Genomic DNA, 25,946 nt, shown 5'->3' on the forward strand with positions numbered 1-25,946 from the left:
GTGTGTTGGACTTCTATTCTTCCTACATCGATAGTACTCAATCTTCAATAGCGTGTAGCACTATAATTTCTTATCCATCTGCTTTTTTTATAGACCCTACATCAGACACAGAGGAATAAATAGCCACATTTATGCTAACATACAGTTAAGATCACTGCATTTCGCTTTTAGGCAGATATCTGCAGGGGGAAGAGGAGAGAAGTGTCTGGAGAAATGGAAAGACAGCCTCGAGGAAAGGCAGTGAAAGTATAGACGACTTGATATGATAATTTGAAAATATTGTATCATATATGTGGGCATATAATATCCTGCTTCTCTAAATAAGGTGTAGGTTGGTAGGTAGATAGATCAAGAGAGCAGTCCAAGAGGAAAAGAGGAAGAGTGTGTTGATCTAGCCTGACAGCATACTGCCACCTATGTGTCTGATCTGGTACAACAGCCTCTGTTCTTCACATATCTGTCCCAGGATCTGTCACTCAAGTTTGAAATTATTCAGAATAACACAACCATAAGAAAGGCTACATCTGAGGCAGTGAAATGATAAAAGCCCTAAAGAGATTACATGCAGACAGTGACAGTTTTAGAGAGGGAAGGACAGAGAGATGGAGAGAGGAAAAAAGAGAAAAATCATGCCTGTTCCACAAAGCCAGCTGTATCAAAAGGTAGCATAGCAGCCTGGAGCAAACGTCTGCTCACCTGCCAGCCCAGTCAGACCAAATCTCTCCCTCTCTTTATCCCTCTCTTTATGGCCTTTGCCCGCATCAAACACGCAAACTGCCAAATGCACACAAAAGCAAATGATCAGTGTTTATTTAATTAACGTCAAATCATCAAAGTCATACCTGTACTTGCATTTAAGAACAAATACACACACACACACGCTCCTCCTCTTGTCGATAAAAGCATCAGTCTAGGTTTGGAATTACCCGGCTGGGGAACAGGCATGGCTGGTGGGTTGGGCTACCACCCAGGCTCATATGCAGGTTCCAGTTCATCCACAGTTCATGCATAGTCTCATCTTTTTTGAAGAAGCATCCCATCAGCCCAGGATCATGATTATTCAGGACAGAGAGAGAAGTGCGGCGTGCCATCAATATAACCCTTCTCCCTCCCTCACTCGTTCGCTCTCTTTTTAACACAAACACAAGACTCCACTGGAGAGTTGGCGCTGCAGCATTTAAACCCATGTTCTGACCCTATGCGTAGATCCATGCCAAGTAATAATTTATCTTTCATTCTCACTTTGCAGCACCTCCCCGGCTACAAAAAAGCACACTGCCCTGAGCTTTGAACCTTTAATTATCTCATTTCACTAACTTTGAGGATCAAGCTGCAAAATTAAGTAGGAATATTTAAAATCACCACATCTGCAGGGATACCACATGTATTATTAATTCGTGTGCATTAAACAGACAAATATGAGCATGGGAATAGGCATTTCACACCAAAAGTAATGCTAAAGGACTTTTACTATGGATTTTGCAGGATCAGCACACCAAATTAGAGCAGAAATCAGGAAGCTACTGCGTTTGACTTATTCAAAATGTGTATATGTCAAAAAAGCACCAGCATTGTTAATAAAAAAAAATCCATTGAGTAAGAAAGTAAGAAAGGTAATAATCACCAGCAAAAGGTGACAAATACAGAACAAAAAACGAGCAATAAAAGGCAACTGAAGTTCTTTAAAAAGAAAAAGTCACCCTTTTTCTTGGGAGGTGGTGGGGGAACGTGCATAACTGTTTTCCACGCACAGCATAAGGAGGAGGGTTTTTTTTCTGAATGCTCTGACTAAGGTTCCCCACCAGCAAGCCAGCTTGCTTTTCCTGCACTGCCACCCACTGCCAGCATATGCCACTTCCATACACAAGTGAAAGCATGAGAAAGTTCACAAAAGCTACACACACGCACGCACCACACAAGCACATACTGTCTGTGCATTCATACACTTGCGTACACACCCATCTCTCTAACAAACGCACAGACACCACCACCTGTTTCTGAATTCTCACATACACACACACAAGCATGCACACACACACACACACACACACACACACACACACACACACACACACACACTTTGTTCTTCTCATCTGGCCTCCTCCTCTTCCAGTATTTATTTTAATCTGCATAAGAGAAGTTCACCAAGAAGTCAGCAGGACATACAGGAGTTGCATCTCCACCATCCCACACTTGCACGTGTGCATGCGTGCAGGCACTTGCAAAGCTACAGAGACGCACAGGAAGAGGGTGTGGACTGAGACCCAAGGTAAGGTGGAGGTAGGATGCATCAGCACTTTAAATGAAACAACAGTAAATAAAGAATTGTTATGATATTATGACACCCACCAACCCACACAAAAACACACACACACAATCCTTCCGATGTCTTCCCATAGCAGTGACAAACATAAAGGACGGAACAGTGAAAATAAAAGAGTCTGTCAGACTGTCAGAGTAGTTTGTACATGAGGATGAAGGACAAAAAAATATTAATTATATTTAATATCTTATATGCACACAGATTATTCCCTCAGTCATATTTATTTCAAAAACACTGCATCTGTGAATGGCATTAGTAAGCAAATGAGAAGGAAAGGAGACAGAGAAAATAAGAATGAGCAAGAAAGATCTGTATGTAGGTTATTGCAGTCTCACTGCACCACTCTTGAATTTCAAACAAGAACCCTGGGCAGAGGAGAGAGCAGAGGAGTGGAAAGGGAGGAAAGACAGAGAGGCGGCGGGGCGAGAGAACGAGCAGCAGGCTAACACTGGAGGCTAACAGGAGGCAGGCAAGAGAAGTGGTTATTAATGAGATATCGTAACTAAAGAAGGGCCCAAAAGAAAGACATGACATGGATGAAGAAAAAGTAGAGACGGTCTTCGAAAGGGGAAACAGAACTGTTCGTAGGGAGTGAGAGAGCGGCTGAAGTTAATAAAAAGCTACAAAAATCTACACAAAATTAGGATCTTTTTTTTTTTACATTTTCAATTTGAATTCTTACTGTGCAAGAGTTATTTTTGAGTTAAGATTTGTTTTGTATGTATTCAAGTATGTAGTCCTACATTTTTCTGGTCGTGTACTTTGGTTCACTCAGGAATGTCTTCAACTGTATTTGTTCATGTTGCGTGCACCCAGGTGTTATTTATGTGTGTCTATGAGATGTGTGTGTGTGTGTGTCTGTGTGTTAAGCGGCAGTATCGCCCTAACTGCTGGTGTATTAGAGGGACAGCTCTTTGATCTAGGGGCTGTGCCGGGCCTCAGTACTCGCTGTGCAGGGTGGTCTCCCATCATGCTCGGCTGATCACAGCCTCAGCCTCACTATTGGCTGCTTGGCAGGCCCTCCCATCAGCCTTGATGCTACACGCCTCTGACAACTTCATTAGCATAATTCGACCCTTTGCTATACTCGGCTTTGCCAGCGACAGGAAGCGAGCGCTGGTACAACTGGCACACAACCAGATTAGTCCAGGAAAGTCTCTTACACCAATAAAAAGGTAACACCAAGAGGAAAAAAGCCAAATAGACTCACACGTTAGATTGAAGGCAACAGTTAATAAGAAGATCATTTTTCAGCGACATTTTTCCCCCAGATCTAAAATTCACAAAGGCTCACAGTTTTTGTATTCTTGTGCTTTGTGCTGCAATGTTACATTCAGTGAGGGGCACTACACCCTTATTAACAGACTAATAGGATGATTTTTCTTTAATCTGATGATGGGACGACGAAAAAATGGGCAAAGAAAGAGGAATAAAATTTTAATATGTTGTCTCCAATTATATGCTATTCTGATGTAGTCAGTCTCTTCATCGTACTATCTTTTGCTGTCTTTCACAAGCATTTTGCTTGCGAAAATATTTCCTGTATTGCTTGCTCTTCACACATTGGTCAACAATATGCACTATTTGAAGCTTAGATAAAGATGTGAGAGCATGAGAACACAGGGTGTAGGTGTATATGCGTGCATGTGCAATTTCTGCTGTTAGACTTTTGCTTAAATAGAAGAAGTATTGTTCTGTAATGTGATTCACAGGTGAGATCAGGAAAACATCAGGTTTTTGTTCTGTGTATAGTACACTGCTTTTAGGGTTCTGCATTGCTTAACAACTGCTACTGTATGAAGAACCTGCCTATTCATTTATGTCCTCTGTAATGGACATTTGTTTTTGGTCTTTATCTTTTGCTAAGTCCTGATGTACTAAATAGAAGACATCCTGGGCTTTCCATCGAGTTCTAATGTGTTTGGGTGGCTTTTTTTTTTCAGCTCCACAGAGGCAGGAAATCATAAAAAAAAAGTTCAATAGGAAGGTTCTTTTTTCCTCAGTTCTCAGGAGGATATGCCACTTATTTTATTTCTCAACTTTCTCTTTTTGGAGCATGCTCCATTTTTTAAAATAAAGTAAATGTATAAATAAGAAATCGATAGATGTCCAATTCGATGGCTATGCTTGAAATATCAATATCAAAGCAAGAGCCTCTTACCTATGCTTGAGTTTCTAACCAGGAAAACTGATTGACGGTCGCTGATGGTCCATATCATCAATAGCTTTTCATCTTTTACAGGCATATTGACACATCTAGGACAAAGCTTTAAAATACCTCATTTGAAATGACAGTAATCTTATATCTGACTCCACTAATAAATCCTTGGTTGTATTCCTGTGAATACTAGCTTCTCAGAGTCCAGGCCATTCAAACTTGTGATTGCAGAGATTATGGAGTAAGCGTGCCTCTTTTCAGCTTTCAAGTAAATCCACCTGGCCAGCTGTTTGGACTCATTTCATGTCCAGGTTGCTGAACAAGACATCTACTTGTAATACTGAGGTTGGTAGCTGGTAAAGCAGGTAATCCAGGTTTACAACCATTGTAGCTCAGTGGTAGTTAGATGAACTATTGAACTCTGTCCCTGCAGCTGAAGATCAGCAGTGTAGCTAATTAGCTGGTCACCGGGATGAGAAAAAAAAAGAGAGACACCTCTCTCTTCTTCCCGCGTTCTGCTTTCACTTCTTTTTATCTCTCATTCATGAGCCCTTGGTGCTGCCCTTGGAATTGAGTATGTAAACTATTATTTTACACATCATAAGCAGAGTCTGGACTGGCATTATAAATCCATGCTACCGATTGCATAATGACCACATTAGTATACTAAAGTTGTATCAGAGGCAATGCGGTACGAAAAAGACGAGCAAAATATTGCTTCATAATTTTAAGACGCATTTTATTTAACCTGAATTCCAAGCGAGTCGTCAGTCGTCCAAGCGAGACTTTGACGACGACGACGATGATGAATCTTTAAAAATATACTATACTGCACTCTTTAAAATTATTTTGTCAATCAATACCTCAGCAATAATACGATCAGATTCAAACGCTTTTCGTTTTGGGGGGTTTTATATGTTATCGAAGACTACACCCATCACATATTAATGATACAGAGTATAGCACAGAAACTGATTACAAGTAATAGCTGAAAGCTATGTGTGTGTAATCCTAGGTTTTTTATTCAACTATTCTCTTAATCAAGAACACTGAAATGATGGAATATCCAACCAAGAAAGGAATGTGCTCTGGATTTTCAGGAAAAAAAAAAGATGGCTAGCTGGATGGCTGAGAGAGAAACTCAATCCTGTCTCCTGCTGAGGAAGAGACGGGTGCTGGCTGTCGACAGGCACACCACCTGACTACCACACAGCTACTGATTTGAAACGACAAGTCAAGAGAAGTCAGGAGTAAATAAGAGAGATCGACAGAGAGTGAAAAATAGAGAAAAAGAGAGAGAGGCGGATAATAGATTTGAGAGTGTTTTGGGGGAGTAAACAGATGGAGTAAACACAGCACGAGGGAAACCAGGGGACTCCCACCGAACCCGCTCAATGTGTCACTGACACTGCAGAGTAGAATCAACAAAGTGCTCTGAGGGCAACGCGCACGCATACACACACACAGCCTCCCACACAATCACACACAGTTCACCAATTGGCAGGATGCTGGGACCCAGAGCTCCTATCCAGAGCAGTGACAGGCACATGGAGAACAAGCTGGCTGACAGCACATGACAACTCTTCAACTAGTGGAAAGGAATGAGGCATCTCCTACTCTACTTTCTGAGCAGCTTCAAGTACCGTCAATATATGCTGGTGAAAATAATGTAGTATTTTCTAATACAATGAATATATTTCATGTGAAATACAACTCTGTGTTGAGGAACAGCTACAATTTACTGTCTCTCATCTACTGGTTGTGCTCTGAACCTCATCCTAACACCCATCTGTATTGCTTCTCTCTTTCCAATTTCTTCCTTGCCCCCAGACCTGCTGGTATGCCCAAACTGTGCTGCTGTGTGCCAGCGTACCAACAGGCCTGTAGGCCTATCCAAGAGAGAGAAAGGGAGGAAGAGAGAAAGACGGAAGGTAGCCAATTAAGACTGGGTAATGGGAGGATAAATGTGTGTGTGTGTCTGTGTGTGTGTGTGCATGTGTGTGTGTCTAGTATGGGTGAATGCCTGACTTCAAGCGGCTTGCTCTTATGTGTGCATGTGTGCGATGCCACAGGCTGTGCACACAGCCAAACTTAATTTAGCAGGCCCAGGTTTTTAGCACATGCCTGAAGCTAGCCAGCAAACTATTGCTAGACCAGAAGGCCAGAAGTTAACAGGCACATTGCTCTCTTAAGCCCTTGAGATCTTGTTCCCACCCTAAGGGGTGAGAGAACTCATTTAGTCATTGATGACCATCACTGTTCACATCCTTGTGGTCATATTTTTTCATCAGGCACTTCATTAAATAAAGTATTATGGAGATACAACCCCACAAGAAGACCTTGACAATGCAAAAAGAAGCATTGTCAAACTTCTGATACTGTTTGTGATTCTTCATGAAAATGACATTCCACGAGACTTTTACCTACATAGGGACTCAGATTTAAAGCCATGTAGCAGAAGCAGACGGCAAGATCCAACAGGCTTCTGTTTCCTACGTGTCCCAAGGAAAAAGCTGATAAGATATGCCACTTTGTTTATGTGTGTGTGTGTGTGTGTGTCGGTACATCGGGACTGAGATGGATGTGGATTTTCTTTCTTTTTTTTATGCAGTGGGGCATGCCCTCGACGCTGCTGTCACTGATTTTAAAAAACACACAGGCACAGCAAAAACTGAGGACGAAACACACACCTTGATCACTGAGGTGTATGGGAATTCACGCCTAGGGACTCAACACAACAAAACAGTGTTGGATTATGTCTGAGCCACCAAAACAAACAAACATATGCCAAATGAGCTAAGCAAAAAGCCACCAAATTTCTACTCATCTGGCTCACATGCCGTTTGGCTACGGGATTCATAAATATTGCATAACTGCAACAGAGATCAATTACAAAGGATAGTGTTTGGATGGAGCCTAAAGAAAAACTCAATCAAAGCTAATCTAGAATGAGACATGTCTGAGTGTGTGTGCCTAAATGCATGCACCAGTGTGTGTTGTCTTATTCTAAAAGGTAACAGGCAGCCAGCTTTACAGAGCATGACCTAGAAAGTGAAACCACACGGCAAGGCACTAAATGTGTCATATGGGCTCAATCATTTTCTCTCTCTCTGTCTTCAGAGAAAGAGAGAGACAGAGACAGAGATAGAGAGACGGAGGAACAGGGAGAGAGAGGTCTTCTACCAGCCCGCTGCACTCAGAAGCTAATTAAGTCATTTGAAATAGCCACAGAGGGTACCTGTATGCAATCTAGCCAAGGCAAAGGGTTGATGAGGCTCTGTGAGGCCCCAGGCTAACTTCAAAAAGAAGGCAGAGGAAGGGAATGAAAGAAAAAAAGGAAAGGAGAAAGGAAGGGGGGAAAAAAGTGAAGTGGATTTTTTAATTGAAGCCCAACTTGAAGAAGAGCACGTGTGTCTCTGTCTCCTTATGTTTTGCAGCAGGAAAAAAGGTTAAGCATGCCCCCAGCAGAGTGTGTCTGCACATACAGACTCCCAATGGGGAGCAGGTGGGAAGATACAGGGATGGAGAGATGGAGGGGTGCAGGAGAAAGGCTCAAGATAATTGAGAGAGTTCACTGAGCGGCCAAGTCATAGAGTGTGAGCGAGCATGTGTCCATGAACTCCCTATCCCTCACTGGCATATTCAAAGACACACATACACACCTGTGTGTACATGCTCTGTCTCTTGCTAGACACATACTGTAGTGAATGGATACAATCACAGGCATACACACAGTTAATGGAAACTTACGGGCAGCAGTGGGAGTCGAGCATTAGTTTTGCCTCATTTCTACAACCACAGATGACAACATAAGAAATCCACAGCTCTGACTGAACAGAACACACATCTGAAGGTTTTGTGCCCTAACATCCATGCCCTCACCGGGGGCAAGCCTGGCAACACCAGTGACTGAATTGGGTCACACACACTCACACACATACAGTACATACACACATAGTATAGACTGCAGCACTGGCAGCGTGGTGATCACAGGAGAGGGCAAGCAGGGGGCTGAATGTAGAGTGATTGGACTATTCTAGGTCAGCTCTCCTGACAATGCACCACTGTCTCCTAATGTGGTGGGCTAAAGGATAACGGCTGCATTTGGCCTGAAATTACAGCTACACTTTCCAGAGAGCAGGAGTATCTGCTATGCATGCACATAGACACACGCACACGGAGACACACAGCACAGAACTTCAGACTGTCCAGAAGCACACATCTGTTTATACTGACCTATCACTGACACATGTAATCCAATATGAGACGATATTTCTTCATAAAATAGGTCATCACATATAGAGATTATTGGCTAGTTTGTCCACCAGAGAAGCTCCGACTCCACTGTAGCAAAATGATCATCTCTTTCTGCAACACGTAGCAGGACAATATTGCTGGAAAGTTAAAAACAATGACCCCTTAATTTGACCCTTTTCACTATAATGAACACACTGTAGGTATTTACTGTATATGAATAGAAACAATTGGCAACATGTGCAACATCATTTTTTCCACACCCTAAAAATAGGTAAAGGCTTGAACAGCATTGGTCAGGCTCTACTTAACAGTCAGAGCCAAAGGCATATTCTAAAACATGAAATGACAGATAACACAAGTACAATAGAGCATGCATAACCAAGACATGTGTATATATATCTGGGGTTAAAGAGGTTTAGAGCAACCTCAGGATCCCGGGAATTTAAATCACCTCTTGCTCTTTTTTTCTATCCCGGTCTAATAAAGCCGTGTGCAGGAGATCTCCTCTGCAGCCTATAGAGCGTGATCAGCCTGTGGACTTCAAAGAGGTTGCAACTAGGTCACCACAAGACACTGCAGTCAGCTAGAGTGCAGTCTCTGGCCTGAGACATCTCACTTCTCTCCCTCTCCCCCCTTTGCTCCATCCCTGTCTCCCTCACTCTGCTAATCACTCTCTCGCTCTCCGCTCTGCTAATAACTGCTTCTCACTCTCTTGCTCTTTCTCTCCCCCAGTACAATGATATCAGTCAAATTAAAATGGATTATGGCGCCTTTTTCTCTTGTCATTCCCTGGGGTTGTACAGCACCATGTCATGTTACTGTTACTATAATGTTATTTCTTTATCACTGTCCATCGTTGCTGGTGCTCAGCAGTTTAACAAATGTTTTAAGTTAGACAGCAAGCAAGAAAAATGGAGGAGCAGGGAGACGGCGAGAGAAGGCAGATGCAGGAAACGAGAGTGGAACACCAAGCTGAATGCAGAAACAGCCCAATCCTCCATGGTCTCACACTGCCATCCTGATCTGTCAAAGGCCAAAGAGACTGACTCCAAAGGCTACTTTTTGCAGTTTGGATTAAACAGCCACATAGGCAGCCCGAGAGGTGACCAGGAAATAAGAACCTTAGAAAGCAAAGAAAGAAATGAAAGAGGGAGGAAAACTCATGAGGGAGAGAGAAAGGGCGAGTGTGAAGAAGGTCAATATGAACAGAGAGCTGCAGGGCTGTTGCTACTCTGAACACTGAGCAAAACACAACTCTGTTAACATTAGAAAACTGCCACCAACATCTAACTTGGACAGATGGGAGAGGAAGCAAGAAGGGATTGCTGAACAACCGGGGAAGGTACACTTTCAATAATGCCTGAAGTTCAAGTTGCGAGCAGGAGGCAGCTGTCCTCGAGACTAAATATTTCTGTTTCATAGTCTGGTCCCTTACAGCAGATCTTAGTTTAGGTGGAGACATCAGTGGCACTTAACACACAGTGGATAGATGCAGAAATAGATGCAGTGGTTTAGTGAAAGGTGCAAACAAATAGAAAGTGCATAAGGAAAAGATTTTAGCATGACAACCTCTATTCTTCAACACAGCCTAAACTCTCTTAGACAAGCTTCCTTGTAATTTATTTAAGTAGTCTTCTGGAATAGTTCTTTAAAGATGATTATAGACACTCACTGTTGGACTTCCCTCCTCTCCACATATACTATATACCATAAACAATTTGGATTTTTGGATGCTTGTCACTTCTTCTTTAATCCACTTGTCAATTTTCCTCAATTGTTTTATGGACACACTGCACACCATGCCATGATAAGCCAAGCTTTCAGCTAATAGGTATCTGGAATCATCTTGTTGGTGTAAAAGTCAAGCTGTGTTATTTATGGCAGCATTTTTTAGATTCAACTAAAGAAATCCGGGAAAAATTCATTTTTGCAACAGACTGCCAGCAAATGGTAAATGGCCTGTATTTATATAGCGCTTTACTAGTCCCTAAGGACCCCAAAGCGCTTTACACATCCAGTCATCCACCCATTCACACACACATTCACACACTGGTGATGGCAAGCTACATTGTAGCCACAGCCACCCTGGGGCACACTGACAGAGGCGAGGCTGCCGGACACTGGCGCCGCCGGGCCCTCTGACCACCACCAGTAGGCAATGGGTGAAGTGTCTTGCCCAAGGACACAACGACCGAGACTGTCCAAGCTGGGTCTCGAACCGGCAACCTATCCGATTACAAGGCGAACTCCCAACTCTTGAGCCACGATCGCAATAAAGTGTTTTTCTGTAGATGCAACACTGGTTCATCTCTGGAGTCATAGCTCAGTGCTAACTGGTAAAATACATACACAAACACACAAAAAAATCCTAGAATTCCAAAATGTCCATAGAAAAACCAAAAGCTGGAGAACTATTGCTCAAGCCTCTTTAAAAAAATAAGAAAGTCTGGCTGCTTGAAAGCATATAAAGCAGATTTTGAAAAAAATGAGGGATGGCTCAAGACTTTTGCACAATCCTGTATATCAATCACTGGCTACAAAAACTGTGCCTAAAAGATGCAGACTTGTGCAGCTAAAAACAGAGTTGGCACTACATATCACCTAGTGCACACATTAGAGGATTTCAGATTAGTCCAAACAACTCTCTCTAACAAAATGATACATTTTTAGACTTTAAACCAAGAGTGTATCTAATGCTTACTTATGTGTAATATGGATCTGTGTTTACAAGTAAGGATCACTGCAGATGCTTTTGTTTCCTTCAGTCAGCTGATAAAGAGCAAGACACCAGGGTTTTCCTGGAAACAAGCTACACTGTCCTCTCATAGCATCCCAACAGGATGTGGTCTTTTATTCCTTTTTCAATGTCTGCATTTGACTTGCCTACAGTATGGGTATATGTGTGTATGACTTTGTGTGTGTGTGTGTGTGTGTGTGTGTGCGTGTGTCTGTGTGTGTGTGTGCATGTGTGTGTGTACTCTGTCACTGTGTTTCTGAGTGCATGCTGTTGTGTACTGTGTTGTGAGCTTAGGTTGACATTCGTTTGACTGACATCGGGGGCGACAGCAGCACAGTAGCATATGGTAACCGCCTGCTAACCGCTAAAACTTGACATTAGTGCAAACAAGTCAGCCAAGCGTACCATAGTGTGCTCCTAAGAGGGTTAAGAGATAGGCTGTCAACATACGGTGGGATAATAACACCTACTACGAGGACCATAATACTAGATAAAGGGGAGGGGGCCAGACCAAACACACAAGTTGGTGCCAATTCAGATGAAAATGTTGACAAGTTCCACCGTAAAGCAAGGAACAAATTCTAACAAACTGAAACATGTGTTGCGTGTTGTTGTGCGCTCAAATTCAGATCATGATCTCACCATTTTGTAGCATTACACATAACAGAAAGCCAAAGAGGAACTTTCATACAGAGATGAGTGCCTCACACCTGACATTAACAAGACTCTCACATTGAAAACCCGATTAAATCTGAAGTACCTAGATCATCTCACCTGACTTTGACACGCCACTTCAGTATTTATAGTGAAATTTGACTTATCTTTGCTTTTCAAAAAACAGACTGCCACACATGTCAGTTTCTTGCATAATGGTTATATAAAAAGTGACAGTAAATATCCCATCTAGCTCGTTTCTTATCCTTGAGCAAGCTGACAACGCATTTTGAAAAGTAAGCTACAATGTGAGCAGTCTGCTGGTGATGCTCGCGTGTCTGTATTGCTCTCAGTCTCTGTAGCGCTTTTATGAATGAAAATGCACTGCATTTTCAAACCAGATCAAATGTGTCTCTGACTAATTCCAAAAGTGATATGGATAACTACAAACACGTGATTCCTTATGCATGTATTTTGTACATTTTAATGCCATGATACATGTTGATTCACTAAGTATGAGGACCAGAGACATGGCAAAAACAGCTGTCCTCCACTAACCCACTGAGCTGCAGAAGGCAAAAGAGCTGCAGACAAATCTGATCGCTGTTGCCGTATCTCGTCATTGCCTGTCTTTCTTCTTTAGCACATATCTCTTGAAACACTCAGACACCATTACTGCCATGATCTGATGTACTAAAATGCACATTTCACATGTAGGAATATATCAGTCTCAGTCCAGCATCAGGCAAACGCAGGCAGCTGCACGACATTAACACACACACAGCTAAGCAAAGATAAAACCGCACTCTTACATAAATATTGGGGGGAAAACTGGTAGATATAATGCACGACACTCTGTGTTTATTGTAACGTTCAACTAAAGGGACAGCAGATAATTAAGTGGTGCATGTACCAGTTCGCAACTAGCTGAACCATTTTCTGCATGCTCTTTTTTCTGTCTCTCTAGTCTACGATTATCAAAAGACAAAATGTGATAAAAACGTAAACGTAGAAAAATACATTTTAAAAAAGCAACTCAACAAAAGATATTTCTCACCACTCGCAACAATCTACAAAAGCCCTCCTGCAGTATCTACTTTATTTCTAACCACAGAGTCAGCAATAACTAGAAACAAAAAGACTTTGCCTCTAGCCCTCAAGTACCCGACCGGACCCTGGAAACCCCTACTTAAACACTAAGTTTGCCTTCATTGATCAAAATATGGTGCCGACTGTCGAGGAGTATGACACAGGCACTTGTGAGCTTAGAGCAAGTTTCAGCTTTGATTCCGAGAGATTCTCAGTGAGCCTGAATCTCAGTCTGAATATGTGTTTTTATGATTGTTTGAGTGTTCTGTAGGTGTGTGCGGCGTAGTGAGAGCTACGAGCACAACACTGGCTCCTCTCAAAGCTCGATTTCTGCCTTTAAAGTACACCGCTGAGCACGTTTAACCTCTGCAAACCTAAGGTAAAATAAACAAGAGAGTGAAACAGCCTTTAAATGTATGTATGTGTACATGGATGAGTACATGCAATATAAATTGATACAACCGCATATGGATTTTAAAAAAGGTGCTACGGTCCAGCTGTGAATGTGGAGAATTTTTCGGTGCGTTTGTGACTTCCAGAGTACGGGAATATGTTTGCACTGGCAGTAGAAGAGTGTTCCCTGTGAGAGAGTGAAGAGGTATCCACCACACACTGCCTGGGGGCCTCTGGAAGAGAGACTAAACAAGACCTTCCCACTGGGACACACATACACAGCCTGAAGCTGCAAATGACCTACTACCCACCTCACGCACACACAGACATAAACACACTCAATCATGCACGTACACACTGAGACAAAGCCTTTTTGATAATATAATTTAATTTCAAGAGAAAAAAAATTGTCAACTATCAAACATAGCTTAATGAATACCTACAAATAATGTTTACAATTTGATAACAATTTCTTTCGCATTTCTTTCTTTTTCTTTCTAAGCTCATACCATAAGAGAACCTCGGCAACATGAGAGTGCCTTTATGAATAACGCTCTCATCCAAGTTAGGGATTTCTTCGGTTTATATCTAACATCTGTACATATTCAGTTTCTGCTGAAATTGCTCTGTTTGCAAAAGACAACATTGCAGCACAACACATGTCTTAAAGCTAAGAATTTCATCATATCTATTAGCAGCATTTCTTTGAGTTCAACTTATTGTGGAATAATTACATTTCTTTTAATTTAAAGGGAAGCAACAGAAAGTGGACACAATCCTGACAGATCCCTGCCCCGGCTTTTATGGCACGGGGGGGTTTTGCAGCTCTCACAATGACTGATCTAAAGTGCTAGGTTTAAAGTCACACTATTCAAATTGGATTATGCTTAGACGAGAAATCCTCTAATACAATTTGCATGTGCTATGTGTGCAAATCCTGAGGTACTAAATACAAAATAAGTGATCTCTGCACAGTAAAATTACCACAGTTAATTTACTTTAACGCTGAAAGTGTTTAAATTAACACTTCCTGTGTTTATAGAGGCCAATCAACACTTATTAAGTCCAAAACATTTACAGTTGTTCCTTGAATTCTTGCTCTTAGCCCAAAAGTTAAATGTCATAATGTCACACACGTGTGTGAACGAGCTATTTAGCAGATTTACTTTGGGTGCAAATTACCAATGCCAGTTCTAGAAAATAGTAACTCCCACATGAAAATGTATTTTAAGAAGGGTTTCTCACATCTTAATACAACCCAAAGAGCATGTTCTACGCTAATGATTCAAACAAAACATTGATATGATCTTTTACCTGTGGTGCATGTTTATAAATGACCTTAAACCCACTGTAAACTGTCATTCTCATTCATCAATGTCTTGTGAAACAACGGTGGGTGTGTTTTCCTAGAGGAAGCCCGAGGATGAACATATCTTCTTTGTATCATTCTCTGACTAACAAATATAGGCTCCCCGCCAAGAGAAACTCAATGAGACCACAATCAATATACTGCTACAAGGTGTGCACACACTACACAGATACAGGATGATGTACGATTACCTGGAGCACATAACAATCAGCTGCGTGCTCATCCACCGTACACAAACACACACTCGCATGCAATTCACACACACATACATGCACACTACAAGGCACTTAATATGCAAATAATTTTATTTTTTTTTACAACAGGGACACCGCTCCATTGTTCATCTGGACGAAAGGGGGAGCAGATAGATAGATAAATAGGTCTCTAGATATCTAGCTTGGACGTCAATTGATGAAATTTCTCATACGGCAGCAGCAGTGCTGTTAGGACAGGGAATACCACCACAAAATAATGTTTTCTCTCCCTCTGATCAATTTTTAATTTGGCCCGTGCAGCCGAGCCCTTGGCGGGCCAGGCCCCAGTAATTATGGTGGGTTATTGACAGCTGCCTTCCCGCGGGAGGCTATTTAAAAGAGGTTTAACCCCAGAGCAAGTCCAGGCCCCACACCCGCCTTTGAAGGTGTCAAGTGCATTGATCTGAGCTGCGGGATGCGCTGGGACCTTCCCACCTGGAGGTGTGTGTGTGTGTGTGTGTGTGTGTGTGTGTGTGTGTGTGTTGCTTGCAGGGCAACTATTACAAGGCCACAGCAAGGCGGAGCATCTTTTGACCTCACACACACACAAACTGTCCTCTGGCTAAGGCTGGCTAGCTGGATAGATACCTGTCTGGCCTCTGTAACCACTTGATGCCCCAAGATAGACTGTGCACACACTATACATACAATGTTATCACTGAGCTACACACACACAAACAAGTTAACTCACAGCTTAGGGGGAATTAGAAGAACTAATGAGAGAGGAGGAAGAAGAATGGTGACTGCAGAGACAAGAGACAGAGAGATATCCTCTTAACACATGAGGCCATGACACAAGCCAGACAGATGATAGAGTGTGAGAGTGCGCAGCCAATTCTGAAGAAGACATCATCCAGCAAAAAAAAAAAAGAAAAAAAGAGGGGGGGGGGGGGGGGGTCATGACAGAAATTAGAAGAGGATTCCTGTGTTTGAGTGTGTCTGCCTCGCTGCCCCCTTTCAGCCTCCCATTGAAATTCTGGGCAGATACAAACCCCTAGGCTTTTGACACACTTTCGAAAACACCACACCCCCTCTTTCTTTCCAGAGAATCTCCAGTGTCGGGCCTGACTCACTATCAAGAGAGTTAGTGAGCGAGCAAGAGTGAGATGGAGACAAGGAAGGGGGGGCGACAGCGGCTATAGATCCGTTTTGTATGAGCTACTTTCAAATTAAATTGAGTCGTTCGTGAAGACCTTGCATAACGCTCGTGGTTCGTGTGGAGCTGTGTGCGCACATGCTAACAAACTGGAGGGTTGAGAGACTTGGTATTGTAAATGTATTAATTCATATGTAAATGATCTAAAAAGCAATGAGAAGGAGTTTAAATTCATAAACTATTTTCTCATGCTGAAGACTTCTGACAATCTGACAAAAACGTAAATTGAAACTCGGTGGCTGACAAAAGTTACAAGCATTCAGAAATACTAAAAAGGAAATTAGGTTTTGCAGGACCGCAGCAGAATACAGAAAATTTTAGAAGAAAATTTCTCTACTGGTAGCAACTAGTATCACCGGCAAAATGCAAAGTGCAAAAAAAGGCAGCTGAATAAAAAGGATGAGGGAGAAAAAAGTTAGGAAGCGATGTAAAATAAAAGGATCAACTTTGCTGCATCTTGATCGTACAATACCAAACAGCTACAACCTCAAAACAGGATTCATGTACATTGTTTTTATATGGATGCAAACTAGTTGAAAGTCCTACTCCTAACTCCAACACCTACCATATAACTTATGATCCCACCTTTCAATATTCAATATCCCTCCTCCCTCAAATATTCCGACTGTAACCTCACAGTCTAAACTCTCTTTCCCACCTCCTCATCCCCTCCAAACCCCATGGCACGCACCCTACACCTCCACCATCTCAGTCTCAGGATGCAGAGCATTGACAGGGCCAGAAGGTAATGATACAGCTGCCATGATGCAACAAGCAGACCTGTCGACTGTCAGGAATTGAAATCATGAAGGAATAAGCTGTCATTAAGAGGCCCTCTCCCCGTAGTGGAGCTGTCAGATGCCTGCCTTCTGCCTACTCTCTCTCTATACTCCCGTCTCTCCTCTGCCAGTCCCAACCCATTTGCAGTCACTCCCTCGTCTTCCTCTTATTTCTCTCTTTCTGCATCAATCCTTTCCACACTCCTCTCCTTCTTTCCACTTCTGCCCTCTTCCAACCAATCATAACCTGTTTCCCTTTCTGCACCCCACACCCCATCAACTCGGCTTTTTCTCAGATTCCTCTTTTCCACCTCTTCCACCACTTTGTGTTTGTTGCTGGAGCAACCTTTTCTCCTTCTCCTCTCACCTGTCATTTTACTTCTACACTTTGGGAATAGCATCACTTAGATGTGCACACATGCACATAAAGACAACATGCATGAGGCCTACACAGATGGCACAAAAATTTTCCCTCAACCCAGCATTAATGTGCACTGCGCCAAATAGTCCCGAGTATACCCTGCATCCAAGTGTGATGTGTTTGCGTCTATGTATGTGTGCTTTCTCTGTGTGCACGTGTCTATGTGACTTGTATTTAATGTATATGTTTTTGCCAGGTTATTAATGTGTCACCATCATACAGCAGCGTGAACAAGACATGGGATGAATATGGGAGAAAGAGACAGGTGATGGGAAGTAAATTGCGGCGTAAGAGACAGACTGCCCTGAGATTCACCCAACAATGTGATTGTGTGTGCATGTGTGTATGCGTGTGTGTTGCGTGAAGGGGCTGATTAACTAGCCCAATCAGCAATTTTTCCTACAATCGCCTGATTGGCAGAGGTGATCCCATCGGAAGAGAGGAAAAGCTGACTCGAGCTTCTGAGGAACATGGCGAAGAATTCCAGAGTGTGCTCGCACTACATCCACACACATTACAACAGCGCTGTGAATTAACAGTTTTATCCGTATGTGCGTGTGAGTAGTGATTCTGTGTTTTGCCAAGCCACAAGCTCCCCCAGATTTCCTTGAATGCACTCTAGTTGACCCTTTGCTGCAGGCTTTGAATTTCCAATCAGTTTCCCATGAGTAACATCACATGAGCTACACTCGAGACAACAGATTGTTCCCACAAAACGGACCCTAATCTAAACATAATTAAAAATTATACTGAGAAAATGTGACATTCTGACCCAAAACCACACTTAACAAAGTTATAAATAAAATAATGGCATGTGTGTTGCTTTCACACAGTCACACAGAATAAGCCTGTTCTAATGAACAGTTTAAGTCCAGACACCTATTTTTTTTTAGGTCTGCACTCCTGATGATGGGTTGGTTACTTTCACACAGCTCATCTTCAATTAAATGACTTTAATTAAGTGGATATATACGCTATTTTCTTTGATTGTTTTGTCAAAATCAATCAGTCAATCAACACGATTCCTTAATTTTCCAAAATGACTTCTGACAAGTCAGGAGCATTGTGTTTAGCAGCAGAACATATCCGGTAGGTAGACAGAGCAACATTTGATAGCCACAGATTAAACTGCTGACAAATAACATAGAAGCAGATGTAGTAAGGAAAGATTTGGACTGCAACCCAACATAAACACATGTAGCAACAACTTCACAAACAGTCATCTCTTTTGCCCAGGGAGGGATAGGGGCTACTTGTCAGGTTTCAGATCTCACCTAGTCATCACAATTTTTGCTGTACCTCTCTTCCCACATGTTTGGATTAAGAAGTCCCCTTGGCCGACCAATTAGGCATTCATTATAAATACTGACACAGAAGATAAATTTAAAATAACGTATTACTCATGTCATGTCGCTGTGAGTGTTTGTCTTTGTGCTGGTTTACTGGGGAAAGGCTGTATCTTTAAAGAGTAAGATGGGATTCATCTGTCATTATGATGAATTAGTAGTTTGCACAGGTATGTGAGCTAGCCAGATAAAATGTTTAAGGGGAAGCGCATAAAAGGGGAGTAATAACATCATACAATTACATGTCAAATACCTGATATAATATGGCCTGTGTATGCTCAAAGAAATATTGATACCACTACGTATTATTAAATAAACGTGGGTGCCTTTTTATAACGTTGGCTGGTAGTGTAGGGTAGCTACGGAGTTTCTCCTTCTGTGCTGGAGGCAGAAAAAAAAACATTTCAATTCATATCCCTTTTTAATTTTTCCTCTCACCTCAGTACGTGCTTTCATGCAAAACTCTTACAATAAATATAAAGTAAAATCTAAAATAAAATCATACAGTACATACTGTAAGACCAAAAAGGGAAATGACAAATCTTATCAAATTTGTAAAGTTGACACCAAAATCGCGATAAAGTGAGTCTTTTTTGAAGATGGTACAGTAGCTGTAACTCCGGTACATAAGACATCGAGAGACACTGTGTGGTATAACATAATATAGTACAAACATGTCCATAATGGATGCCAGCAGCATGAATTGACTGTAAATGTGTGTGGCTTTTTCTCCAGTGCGCTCACAGTACAAGGCCCTTGTGCAGTAAATGTCTGGATGATGATTTGTCAGGGTGCAAGAACACGATTTCTTGTTTACTATGATGAATGGGCAACACTCGCACCACACACACACCATGTTCTCTATATTGAAGCTGTCACTTTGGCTCTCCACAGCACAACCCTGCCTTCTCCAACTGTAACACCAGCCAGGGTAACTGTATTAGACAGTCTAGGGGTACCTGATTCATCCGTTAGCGCACATGGACACACATGCGCTACTCTAACTTCTCCAGTTGTTGTACACAATAGGAGAGGGATTTACACAGCAGCGTTTTTATGTTAATCAGATGGGCAAAACGAAGGAAGGCGGGAGAAAGAATCTAGTCTGTGTCATCTGGAAGAGTAGGTCATTATACATGAAGTGGTAGTGAGGATAGAGAAGCGGGTGAAAATAATTAGACAGAAAGAGGTACCTTTTGGTTGCTGACACATACATTTGTGAAGCAGCCTGTGAGCTGGTTTAGGCATGCACACAATAACATGCCTCACTCTTTTCACATTATATATCAAACACGCATTCCCAATTTGGCAGTCTGTTTAAGCTGCTGATTTTTACCATCTCTCCCTCTCGAATAAGTGCTGCTGTTCCCTTGCATCGCTGTCTGCTGTTTCAACCAGTCCCCCCAGCATCCACCATTAGGTTTCTAGAAATTCAATTTAATTCCATTTTATTTGTATAGCACTAAATCACAACAGTCACCTCAGGCACTTTAAATTGTAAGGCAAAAACCCCAAAATAATAGTGAAAACCTCAACAATCAGATGACCCCCTACAAGCAAGCACTTGGCGTAACCTCCAGTTTTTATGTGCACCTGTAAAACTAAAAGGCTAGAAACTCTACATTGTTCCCTCTCGCATCTCAGTCATCCATGAACACATGAACGCTACACAAGAATTCTGTGAAAAGGAAAAGTGAAGAAAGTCTTTCGGTTTATTAACAATACAAATGAAGCCAAAATTCAGTGCGTGATATCATTTGATGGTAGGAGTTTGCACCTGTGACTGTATGCCTGCTCATTATTTGCCTCTGTGATCATATGAAATGTGAAATGTTCAAAGTGTTCAGCATCATAATTTCTCTTATGACCCCAGGGCGAAGTTTTGTTTTCTTTTCCTACGCTTGCGTAAGCTGTACAATGAAGTTAAACTGAAGTGAGTCGATACAGTAAATCAAGAGTCTAAACTAATAAACCAAAAAGCATGCCTGCAATCCCGTTCCAACACCGAGTGAAGTACATAACATCTAAAATATGATTCCACACTGAGTCTAACTTTGCCACAACTGCTCAACAGCCCCAAACATTCAGGCCTGTGTTTCAAATAAACTGTGTGCTGCACCCATCACACCAAAATCGTACAAGTCCTACAAAAACCACCAAACCAAAGCTGACTCCCAGTTTTGCAAAATAAGGGGGAAAAAGAAAAAAGAAACAGGTCACAGACCAGAACATTCGTTCAACAGATAATAAAATAGCTTGAAATTCTTTGTTGTGACCTCTACCTGCATGGCTCTTTCAATGAAGGGGATCTGTGTCCCTGAGTTCAAGTCCTGGTTGATGATTAGCCTACGGGCCCACTGACCAGCCCGCACCACACCACTGCCCTGAATCAGCACCAGCAGCTTAGATGGGTTGGATAAGGCATCTGGGCTGAGGTAGATAAAACCGGTGGGTTCATCTTCTGTGGCATCCACCTGAACGTCCAGAAAAATACGGGTTACCACGTGTCAGCGAAATGTAATTCATTTCAAATACAATGCTTTAAAACAGTCTTGTTGTGATTTTATATGTACATCTCTGAATTCTATTGCTTTAGAGGAAAAAAAACACCTGAAAAAAAAAAAGATATTTTCCATATGTAAAGTGCATGAGTTCTCTTGTGTGTACTCTAAAAAAGCTCACATGCATCGATACATTAACCACTCAGATAACAGTCCTTATAACAGAGAGTAAAACAGAGAGAGAGAGAAAGTGTGTGCCGTTGTGCTCCACATCCAGTGCTTCTTTGCATCCTTCCCAAGTATGCCTAGAATAACCGCTAAGGAGACAAACACTGTCCATAAAAGCCATGGGTGGCAGCTGCAAGAACTTAATCCAAACAGACAAAGGGAGCCAAGTGGGGGAGAAAATCTTACCCTTTATTCTCTTGTGCGCCCTCATTCCTTCTCCCTATACTTGGCTTCGGTTAATCTTCTTAAAATCTGCGGTCACAAGTTCAATGCCATGCAGGTGGACGGACCCACCACCAACACACACACACGCCGCATACGTGTGGGCGGGTGGGCAGCAGAAAAGCATAACAGAGCAATTTTCCAGGGGAATAATGAGATAAATAGGCCAGGCAGATAAACCAGTAAAAGTGTATGGGGGCTAATGAAAGGCGCTGACTCTGGCTAGGTGATTTATGGACACTGTTAGTGCTGGAGCTAACTTTGGCATGTTTCTAAACACTGGCGCTGCCTAACATCCCCATAAACGCGCACTGAAAAATGATCACTACTTTTATACACAGAAAAAAAGAGCAGGAATGGCGAGGTAAAGGGGGGGAAAAAAGAGACAAACATGCTTCCAACAACAAATAAAAGGAATTAAGTGTGCGTTCTGAGCCTGGATGAGCTGGGCAAAGAATAACTCCACGATGGCAGAAGAGAAAGTCCCCTTCAGCGCAATTGAATGCAAAACAGATTAAGCATCAGCATGCTGCGCCTCTGTGCCTTTGAAATGAAACGTCACAATACAGTTAATTTGTTGAGGAGACACTTTTGCACAAAGGATGTGGGCAGAGGAGGAGGGTAAGAAAGACAGGGAGTAAGAGAGAAACTGAGTGAGATAGAAAAAGAAAGACAAAGAATGAATTGGGAGAGCTGACTCCTCACAATCCCCTTTTCTTTAGTTTTTTAAACAGAACACTCAATATCATAATCACACTCTGAAGCCTAAGCATTTACGTCCATTTTAATATTTAATACTCCCTTTAATCTTCAATGGCATAAATCAAAGAAGAAAATGCCTCCTTTCAGTATGGGTACTTACTGGCAGGATTTCTTTAGTCATGTTGCACTTTTTCTCCAACAGCTCATAAACATACTGAGTGATGATCTGCAGAGGAAAAAAAGACACAGAAAACACACAGTGAGACGTTACACTGATAATACAGTCTTAAAGCAATTAATAATTTTATATTGCTGTTGATACAAATCCATCCCACAAAAGTCAACTAAACTGTGTGCATGTGTGAGCAAGTAATAGCACCCACTGTCAAGCTTACAAACAGAATAAAAAATACTATTCACAGCCCTCGTTTGCCCTCTGGTCTGTGTGTGTGTGTGTGTGTGTGTGTGTGTGTGTGTGTGTGTGTGTGTGTGTGTGTGTGTGTGTGTGTGTGAGCACGAGCAACTTGAAAGGGTCTGGATTGTACTATGTGTAGTGTGTGTACGTGTGTGCGAATCACAGTGTAGTGAGAGTGTTGAGGTTGTAAGTGCCAGGAGAGGAAATCTCCTGTACAAGCGAAGGGCTGATGTAAGTTATGTTTATCCCCGCAGCCACAGCACTAAAGAACCTTATATACCGAGTCATTCCAACCCCGGGCCAAGCCTTTCATGGTTCAGTGACATTAACAACGTTCTTTTCCATTTTCCTTTTTTTTTTTTCTTCTTCTCCCCCTGTCCTGCTCAGCTGAGAACACAGAGAAGCACTCGGAACAGATTTCAATTTTTGATCAGGTGTGAGAGAGAGACAGAGGAGTTAACAGTGATAATAGATGGCAAGGCACGCCACCGCTAGCAGTAAGATGTAGTAGAGCTATTGACGCTGTTATGATGTCTCAACGCATGCTATGACAAACTCTCTGTCCTGTACATGTCACAACAATTGTGTTTGGTTGATGGACCACAGAGGGAGCTGCTGCTGCTATGGAGGCTCACATTGGTTTGTTTTAGAAGTGTTAGTCTTACTAAATCAGGAAACCAAAGGCCAGTCGAGGTGCCACAGCTACGCAGCGCGCCCGAGCTTGAGTCATGCTGAACCCATCGACCCCCAAACACAAACAAGCAACAACCAGACACTGTTATGTCTCGCCGCACGGAGCGGGATGATGCCCAAATGACATTAATGTGTGGAAAGGAGAAAACCTGCGCTGAGACTTAAAAAACACCAGAAAGCAGACATGCACACAACAAGCGGAACAGGGATTGGTCATTGCATCTTTTACTAAATGAAATGTTTGGTTAACAAGTTAAAAAAATATATATCCATTTATAAATCCAAACAATGTCAAATCATACAAATTGACCTTCACAAGCTGCCAGTGTTTTGCAGAACCCAGCAAACTTCCTGTGTGTACTAATGAAATTACTTATTTAGAGAAGGGAAAGGATCGCTGCTCAGTGCTACAATGCCAAGTGCAAAAATGTTCTGAATCAGTACAGAGAAATTAGAAGAAAAGCAAACAAACAAACAAACAACAGTAACGCAACATTTAAGGGACATGAGGTGTTCAGCTTTTGCAACTTTTGGCACAAAAATAAACAAATAAATAAATATTCTTTAATTCTTTAGACCACATTTCATTGTTTTATGTCAACCATGGAACAATGAAATTATGCAGATCTCTAAAATTGCATGTACCAAACTTACTTAATAGATCTTTGGAACAGCAAGGTCAAATGCAAATTACGAACTCACAAATAAATAAATAATACAAAGAGCAGCTTTCGCGTCAAACATGAATTTAATGATAATCACAAAACTGTAACGTTATACCCAAAATAAACTCAGTGCTAACGTAGGATACTCCTTAAAGAGCAAAACACAAGAATTACATTATGAATCAGACACATATTGGCCTTATGCCAGCCAATCAAAGGCCAGCAGACAGACCAAATGAAATCATTGATTCTACCATTTGACCCTATGGGAGGGTGGTGGTAGAGGAGCTAAAACAAGCCCACCTCACCCCCACAGAACCTCACAGCTAATTCACTAAAATGTCAGCTGGTCTGATGAAGACTAAAATGATTCTGGGCCTCAGTATGCTAGTGTTTAATGACATCAATAAGCTTCACAGGAAATTTCATTTGCAGCATGTTATTTGTTCTGTGCCTCAGGTGGCTCAAGAAACATCTGATATAAAATAAGAAGAGAGAGTGATGGGGAATAGGGAAAGGAGAAAAAATGTGTGTGCGGGGAAATGCAAGAGTTTCACTGCATGAATATGTTTCCACTCATAAAAGATAATGTAGATTATAAATAGGAAAATAATATTCAATGGACTGCTGGGTCATCGTATCAATTCTCTTTAGTTTATAATGTCAAGATCCAATAAGAGCTAAAGAGGGACAGTGCCACCACACAACATCCGAATTCCTTAGTAACAATGGCACAGACTGGATACACACTGAAACACGCACATACACAGGCAACCTACTTCTGTGCCGGCCTCCGAGGACTACGTCTCAGCAGCTGATCAGTACAATAAGAGAGGCCTCTTTGTCACCTAATTACCAATGTGTATTAGTGCTTTAATGAAAATGCCTGCAGGATGCAACTCTGAGTGTCTACATTGTCAGCATCAGACGATAAGACAAGCACGAGGAACTGATTTGGCAAGTAATATTAAGACACACAAAGAGAGGGGAAGCAAGGGAATGAGATGGAGAAACACAGAAGCATGTTTATGGGAGTGAAATCAATAGGTTTCACTGCCACAAATGCTACCATGATCTTTTTATCTGCAATTCGCTTGTATTATCAGGCTAACAAGACACAGGCACAGCATTATTTTAAATGTCAGCGCAGGTTTAAATTACATTAGTTTAGACTATTGTAAAAGGTTGAGGTCAAAGTCCCACACTACATGATGTTATCTTCAGGGACACACACAAGTGTGTCAGTTTGCAAAACATTTGTATCTGCACCCTTTACTTGGGTTTTTTTTTCAGCCTTCAGAGAAACAAACTCAAACAGAATGTAAATGATGATAAATTATACTAATAAAACAAACTTTCCACATGCCTGTGATAAATATACGCAGATCCTGGGACAATCTTTGGAGTACGAGGTCGCCTCTATGTCTGTGGTTTGTGTAGAGGAAGCATTGCGGTGATGAACCATGAAGAGGGGGATCAGAGAGGAAGGAAGGGACTTAGAAGGAAGCTCAGCAGGAGGAAAGAAAGAAGACGTGAAGGGAGGGATGTGAAGAAATCCCCAGGACACATAGTCTCGTGCCAGCT

At 41.9% G+C, this 25,946-nt stretch overlaps 1 protein-coding gene across 1 annotated transcript in view; it reads right to left on the reverse strand.

Annotated features, from left to right (window-relative positions):
* Positions 1-25,946, reverse strand: part of arb2a (ARB2 cotranscriptional regulator A) — a 162,440-nt gene that overhangs the window by 121,195 nt on the left and 15,299 nt on the right. The window contains exons 5-6 of the mRNA XM_026188413.1: positions 22,750-22,815; positions 21,219-21,410 (exon numbers count right to left, since the gene is read on the reverse strand). Of these exons, the coding sequence (XP_026044198.1) occupies positions 21,219-21,410; positions 22,750-22,815 (258 nt within the window). The remainder of the gene's footprint in view (positions 1-21,218; positions 21,411-22,749; positions 22,816-25,946) is intronic.

This window comes from Astatotilapia calliptera, chromosome 12, assembly GCF_900246225.1.
Source record: "Astatotilapia calliptera chromosome 12, fAstCal1.2, whole genome shotgun sequence".
Lineage (NCBI taxonomy): Eukaryota > Metazoa > Chordata > Actinopteri > Cichliformes > Cichlidae > Astatotilapia > Astatotilapia calliptera.